Source organism: Hypanus sabinus, chromosome 13 (genome assembly GCF_030144855.1).
Source record: "Hypanus sabinus isolate sHypSab1 chromosome 13, sHypSab1.hap1, whole genome shotgun sequence".
In the NCBI taxonomy this organism is placed as follows: domain Eukaryota; kingdom Metazoa; phylum Chordata; class Chondrichthyes; order Myliobatiformes; family Dasyatidae; genus Hypanus; species Hypanus sabinus.
In genome coordinates this window covers 15,471,814-15,495,679 of record NC_082718.1, presented here as the reverse complement: position 1 = coordinate 15,495,679, position 23,866 = coordinate 15,471,814, and the positions used below count along the sequence as shown (strand labels likewise).

At 40.7% G+C, this 23,866-nt stretch overlaps 1 protein-coding gene across 1 annotated transcript in view; it reads left to right on the top strand.

Moving 5' to 3' along the window:
• The window catches only part of LOC132403649 (ADP-ribosylation factor 4), a 34,683-nt gene that overhangs the window by 4,294 nt on the left and 6,523 nt on the right, over positions 1–23,866 (top strand). The window contains exons 2-5 of the mRNA XM_059987151.1: positions 5,429–5,509; positions 6,554–6,663; positions 12,033–12,104; positions 20,692–20,817. Of these exons, the coding sequence (XP_059843134.1) occupies positions 5,429–5,509; positions 6,554–6,663; positions 12,033–12,104; positions 20,692–20,817 (389 nt within the window). The remainder of the gene's footprint in view (positions 1–5,428; positions 5,510–6,553; positions 6,664–12,032; positions 12,105–20,691; positions 20,818–23,866) is intronic.

The window sequence follows — 23,866 nt, the reverse complement described above, 5'->3', positions numbered from 1 at the left end:
TAAGCAAGATTACTTTTTTATTTCCATCTTTTACAGTTTTAAATAACAAAAAAGGAAAAGGGCCCAGAGCAAAAGTTTGGGCATCCTGCGTGGCCAGTACTTAGTAACACCTCCTTTGGCAAGTATCACAGCTTGTCTGTAGCCAGCTAAGAGTCTTTCAATTTTTGTTTGGGGGATTTTCGTCCATTCTTCCTTGCAAAAGGCTTCTAGTTCTGTGAGATTCATGGATCGTCTTGCATGCACTGCTCTTCTGAGTTCTATCCACAGATTTTCGATGATGTTTAGGTCGGGGGACTGTGAGGGCCATGGTAAAAACTTCAGCTTGCACCTCTTGAGGTGGATTTTGAGGTGTGTTCTGGATCATTATTGTGTTGTAGAAGCCATCCTCTTTTCATCTTCAGCTTTTTTTTTTACAGACGATGTGATGTTTGCTTCCAGAGTTTGCTGGTATTTAATTGAATTCATTTTTCCCTCTACCAGTGAAATGTTCCCTGTGCCACTTGCTGCAACACAAGACCAAAGCACGATCGATCTACCCTAATGCTTAACAGTTGGAGAGGTGTTCTTTTCATGAAATTCTGCACCCTTTTTTTCTCCAAACATACCTTTGCTCTTTGCGGCCAAAAAGTACCATTTTAACTTCATCAGTCCACAGGACTTAATTCCAAAATGCATCAGGCTTGTTTAGATGTTCCTTTGCAGACTTCTGATGCTGAATTTTGTGGTGAGGATGTAGGAAAGCTTTTCTTCTGATGACTCTTCCAGGAAGGTCATATTTGTGCAGGTGTCACTGCACAATAGAACAGTGCACCACCACTCCAGAGTCTGCTAAATCTTCCTGAAGGTCTTTTGCAGTCGAACAGGGGTTTTGATTTGCCTTTCTAGCAATCCTAAGAGCAGTTCTCTCCGAAAGTTTTCTTGGTCTTCCAGACCTCAGCTTGACCTCTCCACTGTTCCTGTTAACTGCCATTTCTTAATTACAGTACGAACTGAGGAAATGGCTGCCTGAAAACATTTTGCTATCTCCTTGTAGCATTTTCCTGCTTTGTGGGCATCATTTATTTTAATTTTCAGAGCGCTAGGCAGCTGCTTGGAGGAGCCCATGGCTGCAGATTGTTGGGATAAGGTTTGAGGAGTCAAGGTGTTTATAAAGCTTTGAAATTTGTATCACCTGGTCTTTCCTAACGATAACTGTGAACAAGCCATAGCCCTAACAAGCTAATTAACGTCTGAGATGTTAGTAAAAGTTACGTGAGAGCTCAAATCTCTTGGAGTGCCCAAACTTTTGCATGGTGCTTCTTTCCTTTTTTTCACTCTAAAATTGTACAAAACAAAATTGTACACTAATCTTGCTTAAAATGTTGAAAAGAATGTTTCTCCTTTAACTTTATGGCTTTTGGAGATCAGTTCATCTTGTACTTACTTAACTATTCAAGATAAATTTTGACCAGGGGTGCCCAAACTTTTGCATGCCATTGTATGCATAATCTTAACTGCCCTCATCATCCTCCCTGTTCGCTCATCAAATCAATTTTCCCCTAATTTTCTGCCTCTTCAGTGTCTATACTGGGCTTTCTCCCAAAATATTATTTCAGTAAGCTTCTCTGCTACTTATTAAACTGGCCTGTATTTGGCATATTCATTCTTGGCCTACTTTTTTCCTGATCAAAGCTGGAGTGTAGCATAAGGAAATCTCCATTTCTCTGGCATTGACTAGGAAGATTGAAGGAGGTTGGTTGAAGTCTCATCAATTTTTCATCTGTATTTCTCTTGGCAGACTGGGATGTAACCTGTGTGTTAAGTGAGTTGTCCATTTTTGGGTGATAGGTTTTCTAATACTTTTTCATGGTCTGTTTGATTATTTAAGCTTTGGGGAAAGTCCTTTGCTTTGATAATTACCAATTACAAGTTGTCCTTGGCCTTCCTTTGTGCTTTCACCATTTGTCCATTTTGCCTGTAAAATTGGCTTCATTACTCTTCTGATGAATTATAATTGAACCAAAGTAGACTTTTCATTTTATGTTAGCTACCACTCCATTCTTGAACTTCACTAACCCCTCCTTTTTACTGTATCCAGCTGGATTGATTCTCCCTTTGTATTCTCAATCCACCATTAGCAAATTTAGAAATTATGCACTATATATCAAAGTGCATGTTGTTAATGTATTAAGAAAAGCAATGACCCTTTACGATATGTGTACTTGTCTCTTGTCTGAAGAGCAAGTGTTTACCAATAATGTTTTCTACCCTATTAGCTGAGTTCAAATCCATGCTACAATTTTGTAACAAGTATTTTAGTCTATACCAATTTGTACAAAAACTTGTGTCCATGGTATCCAATGTTTTGCCATTATCAAGCTGTTCTGTTAGTTCATCAAAAAATGAGGTCTTGCTGGCATTCATTATTTATTCCATATCACTTCGTGTTGCTTTTCCTCTGTATTAAAGTTCCTAGCTACTCATGTTCACTTAACTGGTCTCAGCTGATTTTATGTATAGTGTAATTTACTTTGGTAGTGGGTTAATAATGTTGGAATGTCTGTTTAACTGTTATTCCTCACAGTAGTCCCAAGTTGGATTGAACTCTTCAGCTAATGATAAAGCTAGCTTCAATCCTTCAACTGGTTCTGGAGAACTTTGGGTGGTAAAATTTCATATTGGATGTGATGAGGTTGATAGCATTGCACTTTCCCCACAACCTTCCACATTGCACCAGCTTCTGCACAGAAATGCCAGCTGTAATTTGCATACATTGGGAACCCCTGAATTATTTTTAATAAAAGAAATTTAAATTCCTTTTATGCTTTGCCCTTCTATCTTTTATTAAAAATTCTGCTGGGCCTTTTGAGTCTGCCCTGGTTCTTTACTAAATTACGAACTGCTTTCTGTTTAAAAGTGTTAATTTTAATTTTCCGTATTTTGAATATGGTGGTCTTCATAAGACAGTGACAGCACTCACTGCTGTCCTTCAAGAAGGGAATCGCCCAACAGCTTTTGATCTCTAAACTACAATTTCTTTTGTTGTTGTCAGCTGCTGTCAGGCAGTGCTATCCAGCATAGAGTTATTTGGCATTTGATAGTTGAAATATGATGAAGCTGACAGAGCATCTGGTCACATCGAATAATTCTCACAGACAGGAGTGAAAAGTGTAATTTTAGTTTTTTTTTAACACCTGACAGGAAGTGGAATTAGGATTGTAGTATACACATGAGATTAAGATAGAAATTGGATTGTGATAAACTTGGAAAAATATTTTCTTTCTTTCAAGTGATGATATTGGTAATGATCTGATTAGTATGATCTGGGCATAAAATTAGTTTTTAAGACTTTCTGGCCCATAAATAATACTCAGTGGTTATGTTTTATAAACTTGGATAACTTGAATTGCAACTCTTATCAGTATATCAAGGACCCTTTTATGTTTAAATTGGAATATATTCATTGGTAGTACACATTAACTTTGACTCATACTTCAATGACGGAGAGGTGACCAGCATAGGTGTGTTTATGGGGGAAAGTCAATAAATGAACAAGAGCATTAGGAATAGAAGGGTGAGTTGTTGGGTTGGGGGAAGGTTGCTGGAAGGATAATAAATGCCAGTATAAATTTTTTTGGGCTGAACTGCCTATTTCAGTGCTATGATTTCTATGTAACTAGTTATTCTAAACTGATGACATAGCTGTTGTTTTAACTCATTTCATTGTAGAATTCCACAGCTTTGCGACTCAATAAAGGAAAAGTTTCTTGAGCTTTGCCACCTAATTGCTGCATCATTTATCCTGGGCTCCTTAGTGTCTGGAAACTTTTTTATCAACTAATTTATGTCTTCATTACTTTAAATGTGTCTGTGAACTCTCCCTGTATTAGGGACAACCCCTGAATTAATGAAAATTATCAAAACATTACCCCCAGCTGTAGCTGTAAATTCATATGACCGTAAGGCATAGGAGCAAATTAGGCCATTTGGAAAATTGAATCTGCTCAGCCATTCCATCATGGCTGATTTATTGTCCCTATCAGTCCCATTCTCACAAATCTTCTCCCCTTAACATTTGACACCATTACTAATCACGAACCTGTCAACCTCTGCTTTAAATATATCCAAAGACTTGACCTCCACAGCCAACTGTGACAATCCAATAAGCTAAAGAAATTCCTCATTTCTGTTCTAAAGAGACATCCTTCTATTCTGAGGATGTGCCCTTGGTTCTAGGCTTCCCCACTATAGGAAGCATCCTTTCCACATCCACTCTTAGCAAGGTTTCAACGAGATTTCCCTCTTCTCCCCCCCACCCCAAAATCTTTCTAAACTTCAGCAAAAACAGATCTGATGCTATCAGATGCTCATGTTAACCCTTCCATTTCTGAGATGCTTCTTGTGCACCTTCTCTGGACTCTCCTACATCAGCATATCCTTTCTTAGATATTGGGTACAAAATACTCCCATCAGTGTGGTCTGACCAGTGCCTTATAAAGCCTCAGCATTACATCCTTGATTTCATATTCTATTCCTCTCAAAATGAATGTTCATCGCATTTGCCTGCCTTGTCTTTGACTCAACTTGCAAGTTAACCTTCAGGGAATTCTGCACAAGGACTTCCAAGTCCCTATGAGTTTTCTCCCTGTTTAGAAAATAGTTTATACCTTTTTTTTCCTACTAAAGTGACCATGCACTTCCCTACACTATATTGCAACTGTCACTTCTTTGCCCATTCTTCTAATCTGTTGAAAGTCCTTCTGCAGACTCCCTGCTTCCTCAACACTACCTGTCCCTCCACCTTTCTTCATATCATCAGCAAACTTGGCCACAAAACCATCAATTCAGTCATCCAAATTAATGATGTATAATGTGAAAAGAAGTGGTCCAAACACTGACCCCTGTGGCACACCACTGGTCACTGGCAGCCAACCTGAAAAGGCACCCATTATTTCCACTGTGTGCCTCCTGCCAGTTAACCAATCTCTATCCATGCTGCTTTTCCTAAAACACCATGGGCCGTTATCTTGTGTAGGAGAATAGTTTATCACACCTTGTCAAAGGTCTTTTAAAAATCCAAGTAAGCAACATCCACTAACTCTCCTTTGTCTATCCTGCCTGTTATTTCCTCAAAGAATCCCAACAGATCTGTCAGGCACAATTTTCCCTTAAGGAAACCGTGCTGAATTCGTCCTATTTTATCTTGTGCTTCCCTCAAAACCTCATCCTTAATAATGAACTCCCAACACCTTATCAAACATTAAAGTGAGGCTAACTGGCCTATAATTTCCTGTCTTTTGCCTCCCTCCCTTCATTTTGAAAGTTTCTTCTCTGTGGTTGAATCTTTGTATTTTAAAATTGTCCCATGGATTATTTTAGAGTTAATATGGTTCCATGGAATTTTTGGCATACTATTATCTATCTAATTTGTTTTTGTTTTATACCTCAGTGGGACTTGATGCTGCTGGGAAAACTACAATCCTGTACAAGCTAAAGCTGGGTGAGGTTGTCACCACCATTCCTACTATCGGTAGGTTTCTTATTGGTTTAAAACTTTAGACATTTTGTCATCATCCTGTTTCTTTGGTACTGCCTGAAGGTAGTCAGCTGACCCATTCCATTGCCATCATTTAAACTACTATGGAGTGTGCACTCTTTCAAGTAAATGAACACAACTTTGTATTAGACCATAAGACACAGGAGCAGAATTAGACTATATGGCCCATTAATTCTGCTCTGCCATTCAATCCTGACCAATCCTTTTTATTATCTCCTCCTCAACCCCAGTTCCTGGCCTTCTCTCTGTAACCTTTGATGCCATGTCCAATTAAGAACCTGTCAATCTCGGCATTAAGTACACCCAGCAACCTGGCCTCCACAGTTGCATGTGGCAACAAATTCCACAATTTCACCACCCTTTGGCTAAAGAAATTTCTCCGCATCTCTGTTTTGAAGAGGTACCCCTCTATAATGTGTTCTATTCCTTTCACATAGAAGTTGTCTTTTTCAGAGTAGAATCAGATATATGAACAAGACTGGTCCAAGAAAGTGATATTGGGAATTGTAATGAAAATTTTAAAAATTGTTCAGGTTTTAAGGAGGATCTTGAGGAAGGAGGGGCAAACGAAAGAATATAGAAGAGGGCTTTTAACAGGGTTAGGTCTAGGAACAATGTGGACCAATCCCGTATCAGAAATTGAGATTACAGCAGGTTTTTGGGGAAGGGACCACAGAAGACGACCTTGCAGAAGATGTAGTTTGTGATATTGATTAAAAACACGGAATTCAACAATTTTGGGGAGAAAAGCAAATGGACCGAAGTATCATCAAAACAGAGGGCTTTCTGGTGATTTAAAGAAAAATTTGGCTGATGGAAGTTTTGAAATGGGTGGCAGTACCGAAGGAGAGGGAAGCATCAATATTCTACCTTTGGGGTTTGAAAGGATTAGTTAGGAGAGAAGTTTAGTGACTTACTTAGGTTTGGGGTGTTCTGGGAAGAGCCTGAGGGTTTTACATGACCTAATTGTGAGAAGAAAGGATGCTGGTGATTGAACTTTGGCTGTTTATATTTCAGGTTTTAATGTGGAAACTGTTGAATATAAGAACATCTGTTTCACTGTGTGGGATGTTGGAGGTCAGGATAAAATTCGCCCCCTATGGAGACACTACTTCCAAAACACACAGGTATGTTGCTTCTAGTAATACTTGGTTAAGTTGTATGTTCACAGATAAAAGAAATTCCTTAACAGAACGTTTACCATTTTCCACTCCTGCAGAGAGTGAGTTTGAGTGCTTGGTACATGATGGAAAGGATTTGAATGAATTCTGATCAGTGGGTGATGCTTTTCAATATATTTAATATAGTAATAATATAAATAGACCTGAGATAAGTAAAAAGAAAAGTAGATTTCAGGTCAGTCAGTTGTTACCTTTGACATTGGCATTCATTTATGATTGGCAAATGACACAGGTATATTCTATCTGTGTGAATCAGTCTTGCTTGGTCAATTTTTGCCTCCCAAGTCTAAATAAGGGGAACTTTTGACTCCATCTCACAACACTTGTTTAGATATAAGCTGCTCACTGATGCTGATTTGGGTTCTGACAAAAATAGTTTCTTGCAGAAACTTGTAACCTTGAGCTAGGGACAGCAGTGGAACATCACACGGTCAGAAATGGACCTGTGCAGTGAATCATCTTTATTGCACCATATCAGTGCATCTCAGGACCTGAATGCAGTTTTGGACTGATGAAAGTTATCTGACATGAACTTCGATGGTTCATTGGTGATTTAAATCAGTGACTAGCAATGAAGCTAATTGAGCTGCATGGATTCAAGGAGCTTAGGCAGAATGAAGAGCAGGTTTTTTTCTCTTTCTCCCCTGTACCCGCCGCCCCCTGCCCCATTGTAGGGGATGATAACTGGGGATCACTGGCAGAAGAATCAAATGGAGATGTTGAAAATAATTTTTTGGAGCAGTTGGAGACCTAGAGATAGGTGAATGGTAGAGAAAAACAAAACTGAACTGTAGAAACCTATTATGTCCAGGCTTATGCAGCACAAGCTCGAAAGTGAGAATGCAAGAAGTGGGTCCCCCCTCAAATTTGCCCTGCCATTTGACATGGGACAGCAGACTTCAAATGGTCTCTTACGTGCATGTGAGCACCTAGGTCCCCCTGGACCTCATTCAACAAAAGTATTTTTTAAATTCCTGAAGTCCATGATCTCTCACTTTCTCACAGTACCATTTGTCTAGTCCTGATGCAGAGTCACAATATCCTCATGTAATACGCTCTTTCACCCATTTTTATGTCATTACCAATCATGAATACTGTGCATTCTATCCTCTGCTAGGTCATTATTATAAATAGTAATACACGTTTCCCCCACTATCCAAAAGTAGAGTGTTCCTATGAAACCTTTCGTAAGCTGAAATGGCGTAAAGCGAAGAAGCAATTACTGTTAATTTATATGGTAAAAAATTTTTGAGCGTTCCCAGACCCAAAAAATAACCTAGCAAATCGTACTGAATATCACATAAAGCCTAGAATAACTCTTAACACATAGTAAAAGCAGGAATGATATGATAAATACACAGCCTATATAAAGTAGAATTAATGTATGTACAATGTGGTTTCACGTACCAGAATCGGGAAGACAGTGAGCACACTAGAAGGTTCATGCATTTTTCTATCATAAGCTCTCAAATCATCCTGCAAACCTGCCCTAAACCTACATGCCCTTTCAAAATTGATGTCATACTTTTGTGCAATCATTGCAGCACTGTCAGTCATAGTGAAAATCTCACGCAGTTCAAAGCTTTGGTGGCTTGATGCTGAGAGCAAAACAAACACTGAACACTATTTTTGCTTTTCGCCACTCTCACTGCTCAGGGTGCACGCTGCCTCTATAACAGTTCACTGTCACTTTTTGCCTTTTCTTGTAAAAGCAAAAATCCTCTGGATTTCTTCCAGTTAGCAAAAGCGTAAAAGCGAAGTGGCGTAAAGTGAACTTTCGTAAAGTGAGGAATATCTGTATGCAGAACCTAGTGTTACTACATTAGTTACAAATTTCCAACTTGGAAATTATTCTAGTTCTAATTCCGTATGATGTATTTTTTTAATCCATGCTAACACTTCTTCCAGTACCATAAGTTCTTGAGAATCAGTTAATCATGTGGCAAATTAGATGTTTCTTGAAAATCCAAAGTCACCACTTCAGTAGATTCACTTCCAACTCCTCTGCCTGTTAAATCCTTTTAACAGAAAAGGCCAAACGAGTTCACTAAGACGTGATTTTCCTTTAAAGAAACTTTGTTCATTTGGTTGGATTATTTTAAACTTAAAGTGATTGGCTATCTCTTGGATGATTGTTTCTAGCATATTGCCAGCTATAGATGTTAAACTGATTGCCTGATAGTTCCTCACATTTTGTCTTCCTTTGTTCTTGAACAAGGATGTCATATTTGATGTTTTCAAATCCAACATTATTCTATCAGAATTGAGTGAGTTAAAATAAAACTTCAGCCAGTTTTTAAAAAATTGTTTATGCAAGCTGGTGAATTTGCCTTTTTCCAATACCTCATTACTCAAGATCAAGATTTTTGTATGTTTTTCCATGCTATCTGAAGCTAGCCTGTTGTCGTCAGGATTGTTACAGTCTCTATGGTAAAGACTAGCAAAAGAATTGTTTACTATATTTGTCATTTCCTTGTTTCCTGATGTCAGTTTCCAACCTTGTAGTCTAGGTGCCCCACTCTTGAATATTATATTCCTCTTTTTAATATCTGTAAGAACTTTTACTGTTGATTTTGATACAGTCAAGTTTTCTCTATTTTCCCCATTTACACTTTCTTTTGTAGTCTTTCACTGCTTGTTGAAAAATTGTATGCACTACTTAATTTATTAATATCCTTGAATCTTTTTATGAATCATAGATAGTTGTTCATAAGATTTTTTTGACAATATTTTTTTTGAAAGAGAACATAGTGTAAAGGAGAATTGTGCAGTGCATAACAAATGTACAATTCACATTCATCAAAGAGATGCACCCATAGTACAAACGTTATCACCCCACCCCTCCCTGTCCCCAACTCCAAACCGTCAGTGCATTGGCAAAAAGGGTGAAATAGGACCTTTGTCCCCACAGAGCTGCATTGGTATAGAGCAGAGGTCACCAACCTTCTTTGCACCATGGACAGGTTTAATATTGACAATATTCTTGCAGACTGGCCGACCCGGGGGGTGGGGGGGGAGGGGTGGTGTTAATCATGACTGGAATATAGATGGTAAGTCAACTATTAAGTCACTTATAAATGGCTAATACACTCAAACTCATTTAGAAATGAAATTATCTAACAAATTTATTGAAAGTAATATTAAACACAGAGCTTCCTCATATGAACATATAAAATCATTGCAACACATCAGATTGTAATTAAGTATTTGGGTTAGAGTTTGGAAGACATCTTTCCAGTCTTTTTCCAAACTAGGACATGTCCAGTACATATGGATAAGGGAAGCCTTGTCCCTTTTGCATTCGTCGCAATAGGGATTAACATCTGGGTAAATGCGAGATAATTTTGTTTTAGACATATGGGCCCTGTGTATGACCTTGAACTGTAACAGGCAGTGGCAGGCACATAAAGAGGTTGAGTTAACTAATTTAAGGACTTCTTCCCATATCTCTGACATTGAAAAATGTAAATCTTGCTCCCAGGCAGTTTTAATTTTGTCTAGAGAGGCTTGCTTCAGAGCCGCCAGCTTGTTGCAGATAATAGATATTAGACCTTTACGCAATGGATTCATACAGAGAAACATCAATGACGCTTGTGTTGGGTGTCTCAGGGAAGTTTGGTATCAGGGTGGATAAAATGTCTAATCTGTAAATATCTAAAGAAATGAGTGTTGGGTAGATTAAACTTTATAAAATTGCATTGTTAAATGATGCAAAAGTTGTCTAAAAACAAAAGATCTTTAAAGCGTCTGATGCCCTTTCTGTACCAGTCTTGAAATGTTGAATCATGTATAGAAGGCTGGAAGAGATGATTATGTAGAATAGGACTTGAAAGAGAGAAGACATAGAGACCACTATGCTTTCTGGACTGAGCCCACACTCTCAGGGTGTGCTTGATGATAGGATTAGCAATTGGTTTAGACGTACGAAAAGGGAGTATGGATCCAAGAAGTGCAGAGATGGAAATATTCTTAGTAGAGTCAGCTCTATTGCCACCCGTAATGGGCAGTTGGACTGATTATTAAAATGAGTCCCTCTACATAGTTGAGTTGAACTTAAGTTGCAACATTTATCTGTGGGCTGAATGGCCTCTCTCTGGCATTCATTTCTCTGGTCGTGGTAAATGCTACACAAGCCCTCCTCCCATCTTAATTCATGTCACCCTATAACTAGATCCTTCTATTCCTCAAACTTGATACTTGCATGTTATTAAACTGGAAAGGGTGTTGCCTGAACTTGGACGTAGCTTACAAAGAGGGGGTTGCATAGACTAGGACTTCATTCCCTGGAATGTAGGAGATTGAAGGTATATAAGATCATAGTTTTCATATATCCCAGGGAGAGGTGCTCAGACAGAGGCACACAACTTTTGAGATTATATGGGAGAGATTAAGCTGGCTGAAACAGGCCATCAGTGCTGTTTAAAAGTAATCTAAATAAGAAGAGGTTTAGAGGGCTATGGGCTAAACACAGGCAGGTGGGACTAGCTCTCTGAGCAATGTAGTTAGCATGGACTAGTTGGACTAAAGGGCTGCAGAACTGATCATGGCAGCAAGTTAAGTCAAGAGATTCTGGTCAAACTAGTTAACTGGTGATTCTGCTGCTGGGCAATGAATTGGGTAGAACAGCAGAAAGTCAAACTTTAATCCTCAGAAGTAACAGCAGAGGGGATCTTAGAAGAAAGTGGAACACATAAACCTTGAATACTTAAGTTGCTACTGTAGAAAAATACACAAATTTGTATCATTAATGAAGGTGGCCATTCTTTTTTGTTACTAATTTAGATTGCAATGAGTTTTCAATTGAATCCCAGAGTTTGGATTAAATCTTTGTCAGCAGCACAAAAAGTATGATATATAATTTAAATTTTTGCAGTGGTTAAAGTTTCTATATTCCTTTTGGTTTTCCCTTGAATTGAGTTCTGTTATTTCTCTTTAAGGTGTATTTAATTGCAAGGGTGGTGTGATAAAGCCTTCAGAATTGTGTATCCTGGCTTGGAGTTGGGCAATGAGAGGGTGGGGTGGTAACTAACTATATATGATTTTACCATGGGTGCTTTTTTTTTTAAACTGTTGTGAACTGTGTATTTGATACCTTTGTTTTGCACTATATAAACTTCTTTATTCTTTATTGTAAAAATTAAATTTTAAAAAATTGTGTATCCTGGAAGAAGTCTCAGTTATATTTTCCCTATTTTCATCTGAATTGATCTTTCCTTATTGTGTTTTTTTTTCTATGATAGTTATAACTAATAGGATGCACAATTAAAGCAATTTTTCTGTCACTTAATGGGTTAATCATCTCCTTGTTGTTTCAGGGCCTGATTTTTGTTGTGGACAGCAATGACCGAGAGAGAGTCCAGGAATCAAAGGAGGAACTACAGAAAATGGTGAGAGTGGAATTGCAAGTTCTTTTTTAAGAATTTTGTTGTGGAGTTGTACAGTATATCCCTATACTTCAGGCTTTGCAAAATGAAATGTTTTTTGATTGGGTGCCTTTGCCTTAACCTACTTATAAAGTAAAATTTTCAACTAAGTAAGTACACACATATTTTGATCTTCAACTTCCAAAGATGTTTGAAAAAGCTTATCATCTTGGTGCCTAGTTTAATTATTTTATATGGTGCCTTTAATGTCAAGGAACTCCCTTTTACTGCACATGGCATAGATTTCTCTGATCTATTTGAAGATTAGGAAACTTTTTTTGGAGGGGAAAAAGTCCCTTGAAGCTGGCAGGTGCAGTTTAAAAAAAATGCTCTGAAATTAAGGACATACATATAACTAATTAAAGCATACTGCAAAACAATCTAGTTTTCTAAATACCTTTAGCAGTTGAATGATCAAGAAACTCTTAAAAATGTTAGAGCAAGATCTGCAAGCTGCAGGCATTTTCCAAAATGAGAGACTGGTTTATGTCATAAACCAGTAATTCTGGGAAAAACGAATTGATTAAAATACATTAGCTTGGACATTTGATATATCAGGCATTTTACCTTGAGTTTCAAAGTTGTTGCTTGCTGTTAATCTTTGTAGCAAAAGTCTTTGAAAATCAAACTGAAGAAATTACTGCGGAAAAAAAAAATTGTTTGCCTTCATTGAATTAGTTGATTTTTGTGTAGAGTGGGTATTGTTAAGTGCATGAACAAAAGGGGCAGGGTATGGTGGGAAGCTGCTAGTTTTCCTACCTATTAATTCTTGTATCAAGTGTGTTGGTTGCAGATTGGGTTTTACTTTGTCTAGAATGTGTTTGTAGTTGGAAAATTTTTCACATTGATTGTCCATTCTTGAGTTTGTTCATTAGTCTATGTAAGTGATCAAACTCTGGGATAACAGGATATCCCACCCTAATCACTAATAAAAACAAGAATACTGGGGCGGGGGGGGGGTGGTAGCTCAGAAAACATCTGCAGAACAGAACAATAGTTTTTTTAATATATATTCTGGGTTTGCACAATTTTAAACTGTTCAATATACAGATACTGCCATTTATTTATTATTTTCTTCCATATTATGTATTGCATTGAACTGCTGCTGTAATTTAACAAATTTCATGACACATGCTGGTGATAATAAACCTGATTCTGATTCTAGTAAATGCTTCAGGTCCTGAGACTATTCATCAAAACTGAGAAATAGGGGAACATGGTAGTCCAGCATTTTAATAATTGAAGTTTCAGAAGCTTTGCTTTTAATTTTCTGTAGATGTAATGCCATAACCAGTTAAATGCTGAATCATTTGATGTTTCATGTGCTTCATTGTAGCATTCCCTGCCTCTTCATTATATAGTCATACAGCTGAGACCTGGATGATTGAAGAATTCATTTAGACAGTTCTTAAAAGCTGTCAGTGACTAATTCCACCTGTTAAAGCTGTGCATTTCATGTATTCTCCACTCTGTAGGTGAAAATGGTAGCCTCCCTAGATCCCTTTCAAGGCTTCTGCCTCTGTTCCTAAATCTGTCATTTATCCACCTCTTAGAAACATAGAAAACCCGCAGCACAATACAGGTCCTTTAGCCCACAAAGCTGTGCCGGACATGTCCTTACCTTAGAATTACCTAGGCTCACCCATAGCGCTCTATTTTTCTAAGCACCATGTACCTATCCAGGAGTCTCTTAAAAGACCCTATCGTATCCGCCTCCACCACTGCCGCTGGCAGCCCATTCCACGGACTCACCACTTGGCGTTATTAAAAAAAACAACTTACCCCTGATATCTCCTCTTAATAGAGTTATGTTACATTGCAGCACAGAAACAGGTTTTTTGGCTCATCTAATCTGTTGAACTGTTATTCTCCCTATTCTCATTGACCACATGTGGACCACAGCTCTCCATAACCCCTCCCCCCATACATGTACTTAACCAAGCTTCACTTAAATGTTGCAGTTGAACCCACATCCACTGCCATTGCATTCTACACTTGTTCTATCTACTTGAGTGAAGAAGTTCCTACTCGGGTTCCCCTTTATTTCGCCCTTAACCTGTGGCCTCTAGATCTAGTCTCACCCAACCTCAGTGGAGTGCTTGCATTTACTATACCTCACCCTCGTAATTTTGTTAATCTCTCATCAAATCTCTCCTTATTCTCATGTGCTCCAGTGAAAATGTCTGAGCCTATTCAACCTTTCCTTATAACTCAGGTTCTCAAGTCTCAGCAATATCCTTGTAAATCTTCTCTAATAAACTTCTGTGGGAAAGTTATTGAAAGGTATTTTAAGGGACCAGATGTGTTGGACAGACAGGGCCTGGTTAGGGATAGTTAACATGGCTTTGTGTGTGGTAAGTCTTGTCTAACTAATCTTAAACTTTTTTTGAGGAGGTTACCAGGAAAGTTGATGAAGGCAAGGCAGTAGCTATTGTCTACATGGATTTAGTGGGGTCTTTGACAAGGTCCCACTTGGGAGGTTGGTCAAGAAGGTTCAGTCATTTGCCATTCATGATGAGGTAGTAAATTGAATTAAACACTGGATTTGCAGATGAAGCCAGAGAGTAGTTGTAGATAATTTGCCTCTGACCGAAGGGCTGTGATGAGTGGTATGCCACAGGAATCGGTGCTGGGTCTGTTGTTGTTTGTCATCTATATCAACAGTCTGGATGGTAATGTGGTTAACTGCATTAGCAAATTTGCAGATGACACCAAGATCTGGGGTGTAGTGGACAGTGAAGAAGACATCAAGGCTTGCTGTGGATATGGACCAGTTGCAAAAAATACCCTTATAAATAACAGATGGAATTTAATGCAGAAGTGTGTGAGGCATTGCACTTTGGGAGGACTAAAGAGGGTAGGTCTCAGATGATGAGCGGTAGGGCACTGAGGGGTGCAAGAGAACAGAGGAATCTGGGAATACTGATTCATAATTCCTTGATAGTGGCATTGCAGTTAGATAGGGTTCTGAAGAAGCAATTGGCACATAGGCTTTCATAAATCAAAGCTTTGAGTACAAGAGATGGGATATTATAGTGAAATTGTACACAATGTTGGTAAGGCCTAATTTGGAGTATTGTGTGCGGGTTTGCTTACCTTCCTTCAGCAAAGATGTAAATAAGATTGAAAGAATGCAGAGAAAATTTACAAGGATGTTGCTGGGGACTTGAGTTGTTGGGAAATATTGCATAGGTTAGGATTTGATACCCTAGAATGTAGAAGATTAAGGGGAGATTTGATAGAGGTATACAAGATTGAAGAGTCTAAATAGGGTAAATGCAAGTAGGCTTTTTTCAGTGAGGTTGGGTTGGGTGAGACTGCAACTAGAGGTCCTGGTTTAAGGATGAAAAGTGAAATGTTTAAAGGGAACATGAGGGGAAACTTTTTCACACAGAGGGTGGTGATAGTGCGGAGCAAGCTGCCAGTGGAAGTGGTGGATGGGCGCTCGATTTAAACATTTAAGAGAAATTTGGATAGGTACATTGAATGGAGGGCTATGGTCCAGGTGCAGGTCAGTGGAAGCAGGTGGATGGTTTAGCATATACTAGATGGCCTGAAAGGGGCTGTTTTTGTGCTGTAGTGTTTTGCCTTTTTTTCAATCATTTGGTATCTTTTCTGCAGGTTGATGACCAGAATTGCAAGCAATACACCATATTAGGCCTCATTGGCTTCAACATAACATCCCAACTCCTGTACTCAGTACTCTGATTTATGAAGGCTAATGTGCCAGTAATTCTCTTTGTGATTTACCTACCTGTGATGCCACTTTCAAGGAATTACAGATCTGTATTCCTAGATCTCTTTGTTCTACCACACTCTTCAGTACCCTACCATTCCTTGTATGTTCTGCTCTGGTTTGTTTTATCTGCCTTTTATTTTAAGTCCACTTCTCCTCCATCTGGTCCGGATTCTGCTGTGAGCTTTGGTAGTCTTCCTTGATGTCCACTACAGTCCTAATCTTTGTGTGATCCAGTTTATCACGATATTATCCAAATCATTGATACAGATGATAAACAACAGGGAACCCAGCACTGATCCCTGTGGCACATGTTAGTCACAGGCCTTCATTCAGACAGGCAACCATCTACTACCACTGAGGCTGCTCCTGCAATGCCAATGTTGAATCCAGTTGCTCAGTTTGAATGCCAAGCAACTGAAACTGCTTGACCATCCTCCCATGTGGGACCTTGTCAAAGGCCTTGCTAAAGTCCATGTAGAGAATATCCACTGCCTTTCCTTCCTGGTAACCTCCTCAAAACTCAATAAGGTTGGTTAGATGCAACCTACCATCCACAAAGCCATGTTAACTATCACTAAACAGGCCTTGTCTATCCAAGTACTTGTAAGTACAGTCCCTTAGAATATCTTCCAGTAGTTTATCCTATCTATGCCCCTTTCATTATCTTGTATACCTTACTCATATCCCTTTTAACTATTTCTGTTCCATGGTAAACAGACCTAACCTCTCCAGACTCTTTCCTTCTAACTGAAATGTTCTAACCCAGATCGCATTGGGGTGAATTTCCTGTGCACCTTCTCCAGCAGTATAACATCTTCCCTGTGGTGAGCTGATCAGAACTGCATATAGTACTCCAGCTGTCTCATGGTTCCTTTATAAGACAGCAGCATAACCTTACTACTCTTGTATTCATTACCTCAAATAATGAAGGCCAGTATCCCAAATATTCCCCAGGCTGCTCCACAAGGCGAGGGAAGAGATTGCTGAGCCTCTGGCTAGGATCTTTATGGCCTCGTTGTCCACGGGAATGGAATTGGAGGGAGGCGAATGTAGTCTTCTTGTTCAAAAAAGGTAGTAGGGATAGTCTGGGTAATTATAGATCAGTGAGCCTTACATCTGTGGTGGGAAAGCTGCTGGAAAGAATTCTTAGAGATAGGATCTGTGGGCATTTAGAGAATCATGGTCTGATCAGGGACGGTCAGCATGGCTTTGTGAAGGGCAGATCATGTCTAACAAGCCTGATAGAGTTCTTTGAGGAGGTGACCAGGCATATAGATGAGGGTAGTGCAGTAGATGTGATCTACATGGATTTTAGTAAGGCATTTGATAAGGTTCCACACAGTCAGAAGGTATGGGATCCAGGGAAGTTTGGCCAGGTGGATTTAGAATTGATTTGCCTGCAGAAAGCAGAAGGTCATGGTGGAGGGAGTACATTCGAATTGGAGGGTTGTGACTAGTGGTGTCCCACAAGGATTGGTTCTGAGACTCCCCTACTTTTTGTGATTTTTATTAATGACCTGGATGTGGGGGTAGAAGGGTGAGTTGGCAAGTTTGCAGATGACACAAAGGTTGGTGTTGGTGTGGATAGTGTAGAGCATTGTTGAAGATTGCAGAGACATTGATAGGATGCAGAAATGCAGAAATGGGCTGAGAAGTGGCAGATGGAGTTCAACCCAGAGAAGTGTGAGGTGGTACACTTTGGAAGGACAAACTCCAAGGCAGGGTACAAAGTAAATGGCAGGATACTTGGTAGTGTGGAGGAGCAGAGGGATTTGGGGGTACATGTCCACAGATCCATGAAAGTTGCTTTGAAAGATCCATGAAAAGTAGATAGGGTAGTTAAGAAAGCTTATGGGGTGTTAACTTTCATAAGTCGAGGGATAGAGTTTAAGAGTCGTGAGGTAATGATGCAGCTCTATAAAACTCTGGTTAGGCCACACTTGGAGGACTGGTCGCATCACAGTAGGAAGGATGTGGAAGCATTTGAAAGAGTTCAGAGGAGATTTACCAGGATGCTGCCTGGTTTAGAGAGTATGCATTATGATCAGAGATTAAGGGAGCTAGGGTTTTACTGTTTGGAGAGAAGGAGGATGAGAGGAGACATGATAGAGGTATACAAGATATTAGGAATAGATAGAGTGGACAGCCAGTGCCTCTTCCCCAGGCACCACTGCTCAATACAAGAGGAGACATGGTTTTAAGGTAAAGGGTGGGAAGTTCAAGGGGGATATTAGAGGAAGGTTTTTTACTCAGAGAGTGGTTGGTGCGTGAAATGTACTGCCTGAGTCAGTGGTGGAGCAGGTACACTAGTGAAATTTAAGAGACTACTTGATAGGTATATGGAGGAATCTAAGGTGGGGGGGGGGGTTATATGGGAGGCAGGTTTTAAGGGTTGGCATAACATTGTGGGCTGAAGGGCCTGTATTGTGCTGTACAGTTCTATGTTCTGTGTTTTAATTTTGTTATCTACCTGTTGTGTTGTTACTTTAAAGGACTTTTACACCAAGGTGCCTCTGTTTCTCAATACACCCTAGGGCCCTACAATTCGTGGTGTCTGCCCTAGCCTCATTAGTACTCCAAAAATGCGTCACGTTTCATGTATTTTGCTGAAGCCCCATCAGCCATTTTACCAACAAATTGATGTCACCGTTCAGTCTAAGCAACCCTCCAAACTGTCGTCAACTTTGTATCATCAGTGACCCTAATAATTATGTCTCTTACATCCTCATCCAAACCATTATTATATTACAAACAGCAAGGTTCCAGTATTGACCTCTGTGGAACATCAGCTGTCACAGATCACAAAAATGACCCTTTACCATAACCCATATCTCCTAATGCTAAGCCAATTTTGAATCACTGCAACTAACCTGTACCTCCCGTTTCTACTTCCTGTCCAATATCCACAGATCTGCCTGTCCAAGTAGACCCATTATTCCTGCCCCACTGAATTTGTATCTGCATACCTTGACTCAGTTTTATTCTTTCTCCTCTCTTCCCACCCCCCCCATTTCATTCCCCTCCTACCTACATCCATGACAATTCAAACACTCTTGATTTTTTTCTTTCCCAATGATTTCAAGTTCCTTGGCCCTGACCATCTTAGTTTCACTATGGATATCCAGTTCCTCTACACCTCCATCCCCCACCAGGAAGGCATCAAAGCTGTTCGTTACTTTCTGGACACCAAACCCAACCAGTTCCCCTCCTTACACTGATCTCCTCGTGTAGTGGAACTGCCCTTACTCTTTCTTCAAACAAAAGGTATAGCAATGGGCACTCGTGTGGGTTCCAGCTATGCCTGCCTGTTTGCTGGCTATGTGGAACAGTCTGTGTTCCAAGCAGACATTGGTATCACTCCCCAACTCTTCCTGCGCTACGTCGATGACTGCATTGGTGCTGTTTCCTGCACCCGTGCAGAACTTGTCGACTTCATCAACTTTGCTTCCAACTTCCACCCTGCCCTCAAAGTTACCTGGTCCATTTCCAAAACCTCACTCCCCTTTCTCGATCTCTCTGTCTCTGTCTCTGGAGATAGCTTACTTCCTGATGTTGATTATAGACCCACTGACTCTGTTACCTAGACTATAACTTCCCACCCTGTTACTTGTAAAAATGCCATCCCCTTCTCTGAATTTCTCTGTCTCTGCTGCATCTGCTCTCAGGATGAGGCTTTTCATTCCAGAACAAAAGAGATATCCTCCTCCTTCAAAGCAGGGAACTTCCCTTTCTCCATCATCAACGCTGACCTCAACTGCATCTCTTCCATTTTGTGCACGTCTGCCCTCACCCCATCCTCCCTCCAACCCACTAGGGATGGGGTTCCTCTTGTCCTCACCTACCATTCCACCAGTCTTCGTGTCCAAAACGTAATTGTCCATAACTTCCGCCATCACTGGGGAATCCCATCACCCAAGTACACTCTCCCCACTGCTTTGCTTTCCATGGGGATCGCTCCCTATGTGACTCCCTTGGTCCTTCCCCACTGATCTCTGATCTTCCTCCTGGCACTTATCCTTGTAAGCAGAACAAGTACTACACCTACCGCTACACCGCCTCCCTTACTACCATTCAGGGCCTCAAACATTCCTTCCAGGTGAGACACCTGTAAGCTTGTCAGGGTCACCTACTGGATTGAGTGCTTCCAGGGAGGCCTCCTCTCCCTCCTTGACACCTGATGTAGATTGTGGGACGGCTTTGTTGAGCATCTTCGTTCCGTCCACAACGGGCAGGATTTCCAGATGCCCCCAGTTTAATTCTTGCCATTCCCATTCTGCCATGTTGGTCCACAGGCCTGCGCTGCCCTAATTAGGTTACTCTTGCGTTGGAGGAGCAACATCACTTATTCTGTCAGGGTAGCATCCAACCTGACAGCATGAATGTCGATCTCTCTAACTTCTGGTAGTTTCTACCCCTTTTTGCTATATACCATTCTGGCTTCCCTCTCATTGCTTCCCCTTTCACCAGCTTGTCATCCCCCTCTGGTGTGTCTCCTTCCCTTTTGGGCATTGTGCGCTGTCCTATCAGATTCCTCCTCCTTCAGGCCTTTACCTTTTTCACTATCACCTTCCACCCCTCCCCCACCCACCCTACCTGTCACCTGCCAGCTTGCACTTCTTCCCCTCCCTTCAACCTCTTGCCCCTTCCTTTCCAGTCCTGATTAAAGATCTCAGCCTGAAATGTTGACAGGTCAAGACCTGCATTTCTCCAACGTTTTACACGTCAAGAAAACTTGTTTCTTCTCGGCCTTTGTTTAATCTTAATTTATAATTACTCAGCTCATGCTGCGTATTCTTTCCCCTTTCTTCCCAGCTTCAAGAGGACGAGCTGAGGGATGCGGTCTTGCTGGTATTTGCAAACAAGCAGGATTTGCCAAATGCCATGCCTGCAACAGACCTTACTGAAAAGCTGGGATTACAATGCTTGAACCGTAGAGCTGTAAGTCGTTATTTCACACATAATATACACATAATTGTTTATTTACTTTGTAAATGTATTACAGCAAAAGGTAGTGAGCTTTAAGCACAGCTCTCAAATTGACCTGAATATTTGTAGCAAGGAGTGTGCCTGTAGCCGATGCATCTTGATGGTTAAAAGTAGTCAATGTTCAATGATGGCACTTTCAGTATAATGGCTTCATGTGCTGCTTCTATACGTGAGCATGTTTATTGTCTTTAGCATGCATACATAGGGTATGAACATCATGGAAAATAGCTTTTTGTAGTATCAGAACAGTACATTAGAAAAACAACAGACAAGTTAGCTTTAACAGTTAGCTCTGAAAGGAGACAGATCTGAGCTTTCTTACCATCATTGATCGTGTACTACTTGCCATCTCCAAAGAGAACAAAGATTCCACGGTGCTGAATCTGAACTTTCCCACACGTATGGAGGCTTGCATGTAAAGATAGTCCTATTGGGAGCTACTGCTGGTCTCTTAAGTAACTAATGAAAACTGGAATCACAAACAGATATTAGGCTTACTAGTTTATGTTTCCCAGATGGAACCCTCAGCAGGTTTCCAACAGCTTTCTCCACCCCCCTGGTTTAAACCCTCTGTAACACTGAGCAAATCTGGTTGAGCAAGGGAATGGCACAGTGAGATTGGCCTCTGTGATAAGTAGATTACTGGAGAGAATTCTGAAAGATAAAGTAAACAAGCATTTGGAAAGCATTTGATTAGGGTTAGTTGGCCTTTTCTGCACGCGTTCATCATGGCTTATGAACTTGATTTTGTTTAGATTATGTGACCAAGAAAGTTGATGAGGGCAGGTGGTTGATATGAACTTAGTAAAGTCTTTGATAGGTTCTGAATGACAGGCTGCTCTGAAAGGTTAGACTGGATGAGTCCAGGGAGAACCATCTAACTTGGCTTGATGTAGGAACCAGAGGGTGAAGGTGGAATTTTTTTTCTCCGGCTGGAGGCCTGTTGAGTAGTGATGTGACTTGGGGCTTGGTGTTGGAGCCATTGTTGCTTGTCATCTATTACCAGTGATTTGGATGAGAATGTACAAGACATGGTAAGTTTTCAGGTGATACTAAATTAGATACTATCCATGAAGATCATCAAAAGTTACAGGACAGATCTTCATCTGCTGGATAAGTAGGCTGAAGAATAGTGAATGTAGTTTAATTCGGATAAAAGTCAAATCCAGTTTAATTATCATTCAAACCATACAGCGTCCTGTTGGGGCCAAGGTGCAAAAACATACATGCTCATTCAAAATGGGGGTGGGAGGGGGGAAGAACAGTCATGCAAGAAAATACATCTTTAGTTGAAGACCCTGAGTGACAATTCCCACAAATTGTTGGTTCCTGACAGTCCAGCCTGTAATTCCATTGATCCAGCACCAGGTGAGGCCACCCCATGAGTGTGGATGCCACAGTATACCGTCTCCGATGTCTCCTCACCTGGACTACAGCAGCAGGCATACTTACAGCTTGAAGCCCAGTCCTCACTACAGCAGAGGCAACACTGCTGTCTCGCCTGTTGTCTTACCACCAAACAAGGAAAACAGACCTGCGGCGATCAATGTTCAACAGGATCTTGTAATCAAAAGAGAAATTTCCAAGAAAGTGACTCGAGGTTTACTGCATGCTGCCTTCGCGCACTATCTCTGATACCTTCGAGTGGCAGGCAGCAGCATGGTCTGGACTCGAGTTCCTCCGAACCAACAGCCCTATTCTGCTCCTGCAGCCCGGTGGCTGGCTGGCCTCCCCTTCTCTGAACCGCTGGCTGGCTCCTAAAACACCCTGGCCAGTTACTCTGAACGATGAGCAGCTCACTGATGTGGTAGACCTGCTGTACCTATAGTTATTGGAGTCCGGTAGAGTCTTACTAGTTTAAAAAAAAAATCATACTTTACAAAGAAAAGGCATCTTTGGTTGGCACCTGGAAGGCCTCTGCTTCTGCATGTACCATCCTACCAGATGTGTCGAGGAGTTGCACTTTTGGGAAGTCAAATCAAGATCGGTGTAGCATGGAAAGGCCATGGGGTTCAGGTCCATTGGATTAAGATGGGTTATTTTCTGGTAAACAGATGGTAAGTGGGAGGCCTTCAAAAGTGAAATATTGAGGCTTCAGAATCTGTATGGTCCTATTGGAATAAAAGATGAGGCTAATTGGTTTAGGGAACCTCTGTTATGGAAGAATATTAAGGAAATAAGAAAAGAGGGGGAGGCGTATATCAGGTGGTTTAAGATGAAATGAGGCACTTTAGTATAAGAAATGCAAGAGAGAACATTTAAAGAAGGAAATCAGAAGGGCTAAAAGAGGATATTAAGTTGCTTTGGCAGACAAAATGAAACAAAATCCCAAGGGTTTTTATAGATGTATTAAGACTCCAACTAGCTACGAGTACAGAAACAAGAGGATACCCTCAGGGTCTTCCGAGAGGGAGGGAGGGAGGATGAACGACCCAACAGGATGGACCAAACGGAAACGACACAGTTTGTACGGAGGACTTTGACCGTAACAACCCTGACACGGCCAAGATGCCACTTTGGCAAACTCTGTAAGAATCTCAGGGGACTCAAGATCCACCAAGCGAAATCCAAATGTAGGACTGGTGAGAGGCAGTAGGAATGCACAGCAGTGGCTGGAGGACCACAGTCAGGAACAACCCCATAGTACTGAGGATCTTCGACCTACTGCTTCAACCCAGGAACTCAGGAGGGGATCAACTGATAGGACGAGGGAAACCCGTGTGAGACTTCCAGAGGAGAGGAAGGAGAGAGTAAACTGGCCCCCATTGAACAGTGGTGAGTGGGGAAATTCGATGAGGACATGGGTAGGCTTCTTGAGATGATACTCATAGGCCCTGTGGAGAAGAAGCTTGAGAATATGTGCAGATTGGTGTACTCCATCGGAGAAGACCGATTTGGTGTGATGGAGAAGATAAAGGAGAAGAGAGTTTACCAGCCTAGCAGACGAGAGGGGTAGATAACTAGCGTAAGATGGGAAATTAGAACAATCTCCAACAGGTAC